Below are 8,314 nucleotides of genomic sequence, written 5' to 3'. Positions count from 1 at the left end.
CACCTACCCTCCCTTCCTTCCACTCCCTCTAAAAATCAATGGAAAAAAATGTCCTCAGGTGAGGATTAACAACAATAACAAAACAGTGCACAGAAACAACATAAAGAATAAAAAGAGGAATACATATTTCAACATTTTATGAAGAGTTAGTTGTAGTACTTAAACATTTGTTAGCTATAGTTTGGCAAATATCTTGCCATTTCAGTCTTAGATTATCTACCTAAAAAACAAATGATCTTACTTGTCCTACCTATGCCACAAGACCAATACAAAGACCAAAAGATCCATGAAAAAATACTCAAACATCCTGTTACAAATGCAAAGTGGTGAGGGAGACCAGGTTTGAATTAGGCTGGTAAGGGAAAACAGTGTACAAAAACAAGACTTTAAAAAATATAGAATATATAAAAAGATAAAAACTCATACTCACTGTGTCAGTTCAAGTGTGGCTTTTCTGGAGAACACCCACGCTACCTTTTCATCTTTATCTTTTGGGATGTCATTTTTATCCTCATAAGCCAAGAAATAGAGTGAAAATTTCATGGTGGGAAAATCTAATTTTTGGAGTAGCCTGAAATTAAACAACAATCCTGAATCAATTAACAACAGGAAAGGTTGATTCATACTAAAATCAACATAACAACATTCAAGTTCTACTAAGAATAACTCTGTAATAAGGCCATTTTCATAGGAAAAGCAAGGTAAGCCAATGAAAAATATCTCATTTAAAAAAATCTATTCAGCCCTGTGGCTCAGTTGGTTGGAGCATGCCCTGTGCACCAAAGGATTGCAGGTTCAATTCTCTGTCAGGGCGCATATCCAAGTTTCGGGTTCGATTCCTGGTTGGAGAATAAGGTAGCCAACTAATGTTTCTCTCTCACATTGATGTTTCTCTCTCTCTCTCTCTCTCTCTCTGTCTCTCTCTCAGATCAATAATAATTTTTTTTAAGTATTCTCCGGGTGAGGATTTAAATAAACAACATCCATTCATCTGTAAATATCAGTGAAATAAAAATTTAAAAATCAAACTTTTATAATTCATCACTTCTTCAAATATCAATTCTTCAAATGTAATGAAACTTAGCCAGAATTATGGTACTTGTTTATAAATGGCAAAAGATACCTTCAAAATAAAATTTTATTTTTACTGAAAAATACAATGTGTTACTTTAACTGTCCTTTCAGGTATATGACATTCAGGTAAAGAAAATAAGTGCATTGAAAGTATGATTGTCTAATCACTAACCTGGACATCTGAAACTAAATCAAAATGGCCCAGCCCATGTGGCTCAGTGGTTGAGCACTGACCTATGAACCAGGGGGTCAAAGTTCGTTTCCTGGTCGAGGCACATGCCCGGGTTGTGGGCTTGATCCCTGGTAGGAGGCATGCAGGAGGCAGCTGATCAATGATTCTTGTCATTAATGATTCTATCTCTCTCTCCCTCTTTTTATCCTCTCTGAAATCAATAAAAAAAAATTAAATAAACTATAATTGAAAAATAAAACTTAAATTAAAAATACTTTTAAAATAAATAAATAAATAAATGTACTGAGTTCTTACTGAGCCAAAACTCCTAGGGAAAAGACTGAGGATCTGTGGTAAGAAATAAGGAAGGACAGATTACAAACACAGAGGATGTGACTGTCAACAATTAAGTGGTTTACAGTATCAAATACTGCAGAAGGGTCGAACAGGACTGAGCCTGGGAACAGGACACCAGACACGGAGAGGTCCTGTGAGGCAGTCTCCGCAGCATGGGGAGCAGAAGCTGGACTGTCTGCACTGGGAGAGGACGGGAGGGGAGCATGTCGAACAGCAGCGTGATCCACCTTCATAGATGGTGGCTGACGATGGGAAGGAGGGCCAGACAGCAGAGGGCAAGAATTATCCTAGAACAGAGACGACTTAAGCTTTTTTGTAGGTTGAGGAAAAAGAGCCAGTGGAAAAGGAGAGACTGATGTGAGAGAAAGAGTAGACAAATTATTAATCCTGAGGTTTTAAAAAAGATCAGTGAAGTTATGATCTATAAAGTGAATTCAGAGTATAAAATTATTTTGCAAGGACGAGGGTAGTATGAGGATGCATATAATTTTCTTTAGATTAGGATTAAATGCTCCAAGATGACCTCATCTATAATAATACACGCATAATATGCTAATTAGTCTGGACAGCCAAACGACCTCCTGGACATCATTCTGGATGTCCTTCCAGACGAAACAGTAGCAGCGGGGGCCAAGGCAGAGGCGGTTAGGGGTGATCAGGCAGGCAGGCAGGCAGGTGAGTGGTTAGGAGCCAGCAGTCCTGGATTTCGAGAGGGATGTCCGACTGCCAGTTTAGGCCCGATCCGGATCAGCGGCATCAGGCCTAAACCAGCAGTCGGACATCCCTCGAGGGGTCCTGGATTGTGAGAGGGTGCAGGCCGGGCTGAGGGACCCTCCCTACCCCCATGCACGAATTGCATGCACTAGGCCTCTAGTTCATAATAAGAGGGAATGACTGAAGCATAACAAATGAAAAGTTTCTAGAGTTCTGTTGAAATCTTTTGACTATCACTGCTATGTAACATGCCCTGGCCAATAATATCTATGCACTGACTTACCACAAATAAGATTTACTCTATCTGTTTATAATAAAGAATCCCAACACCTCAAATACTGCAGTCATGAAACACTAAGCAGACTGCACAGCCTCGTAGACCCATCAGGTGGGAGATGCAGCACCTGGCCCTGCTGAAACTTGCTTTTCTCAGCTGTGCATATCTTTCAGGTCAAGGTCACACTCCCCCATTTGAGGGCTCTTAAAAACAAGGTCAGCCTTGGAGTTCATAGGAACTTGGCTTCAAATTCGGGGCTAGTTACTTAATGTTTAACCTCTGGTTCCTTCCTTCATATGTTAAAATGGAGACATAAGCTACCTTATAGGCCTACTCTGAAGATGGAATGAAATACTGTGTAAAATTCTTGCAAACAGCAAGTGTGCCATTAGTTTGGTTTCATTCTGTCCTTTAAATATGCCATGATACATGCAAAATACTTTTTCTGAAAAAAAATGACAAGAAATTGTTTACAGCAGTTATCTCTGGGGAGAAGAACTGGGAGAGGGAGGCTATGACTTTTCATTTCGTGTTTTTCTGAGTTGGTTGGATTTGTAAAACAGAGACATATACTGTATGAACCAAATTTTTCTCTCAATGTCAATGGAGGTTATCCAGGCAGTGAATGAAAGATCATTTTATTCTTTATCTTTATTATCAAAAACAAACAGAAAACCTCAAATCAAGAAAAGTAAGCTCTGGGAGCCCGCCCACACCTTTCCCGTCCCCTTCTTCTTTTCTTCTTCTCTCCAGGAGTTACCTTTGCTTTTCTCTCTCCTAAGCTCCAAGGGCCCTTCTTTTGCTTCTGAAACCTGTTTCCCGAGTGAACTCATTCATTTTCTAAGTAGCATGTCTCTATATGTATACCTCTTCTGAAGTAAACAAGAGGCTAAAGGCGGCTCTAACATCAAAAGGGTCTGGGCATAGTAAGGATTTAACTGACAGCTCTCGAAGAGAAGGGAATTAGAGAAAATACAAGTATTGGTGTCTCGCAGCCCACTGAGCTTGGCTGGGACAGAGGAACTTGACAGAAGTCCTGACAGCAGTCCCAGACAGCGGGCCAGAAGGGCTTTTGTGATTTATGAAGCAAACTTTAGTCCATTTTTTAAAATAGATTTGAAAGCATTGCCTATATTTGCAAAGCTGTGTATTTAAACATGACAGGCGCCAATACAGAGTTTACTTACGTCATTCCAAGAACTCTAGTGTAAAAATCCAGAGACTTCTTAGGATCCTTAATTCGCAGCATGGTCTGCTGCAACAGAAAATCCTGAGGAGAAACAGCACATATTAAACACCTTCCGGTTTTACCACTTGTACCACAGTCCACCACTGTAACCATGTTTAGGAAGAAAACAACTTTTTGTCCCCTCTGTCCACCATGGAAATCATCTGGAAAGTTTCCGTACCTACTATCTACAACCTGGGCTCTCTGCCCAAGGGTATTTTCTGGTCACAAGGGTAGGCAGGCCCCAAGTGCCAGGGAGATAACACCCCAGGAATGATCCTCAACCAATAATGGATAAAAACCCTGGCTTCCTTGCCCCTTAGTGGGACAATTCTCAGGCAGGTTCCAGTTTCTCAGAGGCTTCCCAGCAAGACCAAGCCTAAATACCCTCACTCTTACACACTTTTTATCACCTCTGTTTCCCACTCCAGAGATTTCTTAGACTACTTCCCAAATAAACTACTAAGAACCAAACCCCCTCTCTCCAGTCTGCTTGTGGGTGTCCCAAACTAAAGCAGTGACATTATAAATAAAGAACCCAATCGCTGTAAAATTTGTTAATGAGGAACACACAAGAACTATTTGTTGGTAATCACAGCAAGGAGTTACAAGATCCTAAACTCCTAAATAACTAAAAGCGTAAAATTACTGTCTCGATTATGTCTATCCTCTGAGATTTTGCTTCCCAGCAATTGTCAGTGTGGCTCAAGTAGTCACAAAAATTCTCTATAAGTTTTAATGTTTTTCAATGCTGACATTTACTTGGCATAGTGTAGTGATGGCGAACCTTTTGAGCACGGCGTGTCAGCATTTTGAAAAACCCTAACTTAACTCTGGTGCCATGTCACCTACAGAAATTTTTTTGATATTTGCAACCATAGTAAAACGAAGATTTATATTTTTGATATTTATTTTATATATTTAAGTGCCATTTAACAAAGAAAATTCAACCAAAAAAAAAAATGAGTTCGCATGTCACCTCTGACACGCGTGTCATAGGTTCGCCATCACTGGCATAGTGCATCAGGATTCCAAAGCTCACCCAGGACTACCCCTCGGACCTGGACCTGTGCTAGGATCCAACGAAGGGCCCATTGAGCCTGCCAGCTCCCTGCCCATTGGGTGAACTTGGAAATTTACTACTTTAGACTCCACCTCCCCAGAGGAAGCCCTTCTTCTGAACACATTTTATATCCCAATCAGCCCCCCGACATATGCTGCAAACTTCAAAAAATAGATACCGGTCCACAAATTCCTCAAAAAGACCTCCTTAACCTGACCTTTAAGGTTTTTAATAATAGAGACGAGGAGACGTAAATCCAAAAACAAAGGTGAGATCAGGCCAAGGCTGAGGCCCAGAAGGAGGCCTTCCAGCTCCTAGCCACCGCTCTTATGAACCCCAAACGAAGAGCCCGTCCTCCAACTGCAGGTAAGTCAGGGGCTAAGCCTCCTCCGGGCCCATGCTTCAAATGCAGACACTGAGTCAAGTCCTGCTCAAACCCGAGACCCCCGCTTGGGCCCTGCCCAAGGTGAGGAAGGGAAGGCCACTGGAAATCAGACTGTAGTCTGGCCCCTCCAGATCAGACCTCAGCCAGTCCAGCATGGCCGCCCTCTGGATCCGGTTTGGAGCTCCCAGACCTCCTGAGACTGGCCACTGAAGAAGCTGCCCCGGCCCTGACAGGGCCCCATAGACTCACATCACCAGGACAGTGCCTCGGGTAACAACTGTGGCTACAGGTAAGCCCATCTCCTTTTTAATTCACACTGGGGCCACTTATTCTGCCTTCTCCAAATTCTTTGGGACCCTTGTCCACTCCTCTGGATAAGTCTCACAGCCTTTAGCCACCGCACCTCTACACTACATCTTACTAAATACCCCCATTCACACTTTTCTTATTCTACCTAAGGGAGAGGGATAGAGAGTTAGAAACATCGATGAGAGAGAGACATCTATCAGCTGCCTCCTGCACATCTCCTACTGGGGATGTGCCCGCAACCCAGGTACATGCCCTTGACCGGAATCGAACCTGGGACCTTTCAGTCCGTAGGCCGATGCTCTATCCACTGAGCCAAACCGGTTTCGGCCTCACCCCTTTAATGCTCTGAAAAAAATGTCAATATAAGAAATGTTGGCTGTTTACCTTTTGGTTTTCATTGAAAAAGTAAGGTTTTTAAGAGTGAAGAATTCTAATACATTTTAAAGAAAAAAGAATATTAGAGTAGAAATACTTAATGGAAGGTCTGAGGCATGGTTATTCATTTTTGAAGGACATAGAAAGGTCTGAATGATAATTTGAAAGTGTGAAATTTGTGAAGGTTGTGTATGTGATGAGAAGGAAAAGAGAAATGTTGAAAGTTCTAAAGTTAACTAATTGCAAGAATTGTAAAAGGGCCATTTAACTCTGAGCAAGAAGGTGAGGTTTCAGAGAGGCGGAGTCGAGGGAGCCCAGACAAGGGGAAAAGAGGCGCCTGCAGGAGGTCTGGCAGCCTTGCCCACCCTTATCCCCAAACCCACAGCTGCGGCCAGCACCATGCCCGCCGAGGCTCCGAGCTGCCCCTGCCCCCGACACCGCCCACCGCGCAGCTGCAGTACCTGGGGCAGATGGAGCACATCCTCGCCCGCACCGGCACCCTGTCGGTGTTCGGCATGCAGGCGCGCTACAGCCTGAGACATGAGTTTCCTCTGCTGACAACCAAGCATGTGTTCTGGAAGGGTGTCCTGGGGCAGTTGCTGTGGTTTATCAAGGGATCCACAAATGCTAAAGAACTGTCGTCCAAGGGAGTAAGAATCTGGGACGCCAATGGATAGCCTGGGATTCTCCAGCATAAAAGAAGATTTAGGCCCCGTTTATGGCTTTCAGTGGAGGCATTTTGGGGCAGACTACAAAGATATGGATTCAGATTATTCCGATCAAGGAGCAGACCGACTGCAAAAGGTGATTGGCACAATCAAAACCAACCCTGACGACAGAAGAATCATCCTGTGTGCTTGGAATCCAAACGATCTTCCTTCAATGGCCCTGCCTCCATGCCATGCCCTCTGTCAGTTCTACGTGGTGAACGGTGACCTGTCCTGCCAGCTGTACCAGAGGTCAGCAGACATGGGGCTAGGTGTGCCCTTCAACATCGCCAGCTACACCCTGCTCACCTACATGGTCGCACACATCACCGGCCTGAAGCCAGGTGACTTCCTGCACACTTTGGGAGATGCACACATCTACTTGAATCACGTTGAGCCGCTGAAAATGCAGCTTCAACGAGAACCGAAGCCTTTCCCGAAGCTCAAAATCCTTTGAAAAGTTGAGACAATCGATGACTTCAAGACTGAAGACTTTCAGATTGAGGGGTACAATCCTCATCCGACTATTAAAGTGGAAACGGCCGTTTAAAGTGCTTTTAAAGGAGTTGTTTGAAGGATACTCCCTTTAGGGGTTGGAATGGATGCTTAGGTGAAAATTCTTTTTTGTTCTAAAGAAAGAAGGAAGTAGGTCAAAAATCAGTTGGTAACTGTCAGTTATTACTCATCAACTTAAGACTGTTACCACTGGCAAATATAGCTGTATTGACTCTCTTAGTAATAAAAGGCCTTAACTGAATGAGGATGTATGAAAATACTGAGATGATGAATAAAGTGAAGAGAGTAAAAACGTATATACTTTAAAAATATGTACATGCATTTCACTCCCACATTTGTATGGTTAATGATTTTAAGAATTGTAGGTTATTCCCTCACATTTGAGCAAGCTGAATAACAACACCAGTTATGATAATCTATGGTTGGTGTGGTTATGAATATTTAAAGTTGTTTGTTTTATATATTGTTATAATAAAGAAGAGTTCTGAAACTAAGATGGTGGCATAGGTAAATACCGGGAAATTGCTGCCTCCCACAACAACTTCAAAAATACAACGAAAAGACAAAATGGACATCATCCAGAACTACAGGAAGGCTGGCTGAGTGGAAATTCTACAACTAGAAGGAAAGAAAAGTACACTGAGAGCCAGAGGAGCTGCGGAAGTAAAGTGCAGAGGTATGGAGGCTCGAGCGCGCGCAGAAAGGGGCTGGCACCTGAGGACTCGGCTGTCTTTTTGAATCGGGACAGAGTCACAAGCTCCTGACTGCTCTGAACTCCGGTTCTGGGAAGTCTATGGGGACCCAGGACTCATAGGGGAGAAACTGGACTGTCTGGCAGCAGGCAGAACTCTGAACTTGAGGGCGGCTTTCCCTCAGAGGTGCTTGCAGCAATTATCGGGACACTGAGACGCGCGGTCCCTTAGGGCAGGGCTGAGAATCCGCCATAGCTGCTTGCTCCGCCCTTTGATTCCCTGAGACCCCGCCCCACCCAGGCTGTGGCAGAGGCTTTTCCATATGAATGCCTCGGCCCTTTGCAACCTGAAAATTACTGAAAAAACTGCAGCTGGGCCAGACAGACCCAGAACTTCCAAGAGAAGGCCCAATGCCCCACAGTGGCTTGCATTGGTTCACAGGTTG

The 8,314-nt window shown here is 43.5% G+C and overlaps 1 protein-coding gene and 1 pseudogene across 1 annotated transcript in view; one reads left to right on the top strand and one right to left on the bottom strand.

Moving 5' to 3' along the window:
* GLO1 (glyoxalase I) overlaps positions 1-8,314 on the bottom strand; it is a 28,416-nt gene that overhangs the window by 5,631 nt on the left and 14,471 nt on the right. The window contains exons 2-3 of the mRNA XM_006775883.2: positions 3,782-3,864; positions 431-571 (exon numbers count right to left, since the gene is read on the bottom strand). Of these exons, the coding sequence (XP_006775946.1) occupies positions 431-571; positions 3,782-3,864 (224 nt within the window). The remainder of the gene's footprint in view (positions 1-430; positions 572-3,781; positions 3,865-8,314) is intronic.
* Positions 6,400-7,664, top strand: LOC102754033 (annotated as a pseudogene).

Source organism: Myotis davidii, unplaced genomic scaffold, assembly GCF_000327345.1.
Source record: "Myotis davidii unplaced genomic scaffold, ASM32734v1 scaffold289, whole genome shotgun sequence".
In the NCBI taxonomy this organism is placed as follows: domain Eukaryota; kingdom Metazoa; phylum Chordata; class Mammalia; order Chiroptera; family Vespertilionidae; genus Myotis; species Myotis davidii.
This window is presented reverse-complemented; position numbering and strand designations above follow the sequence as displayed.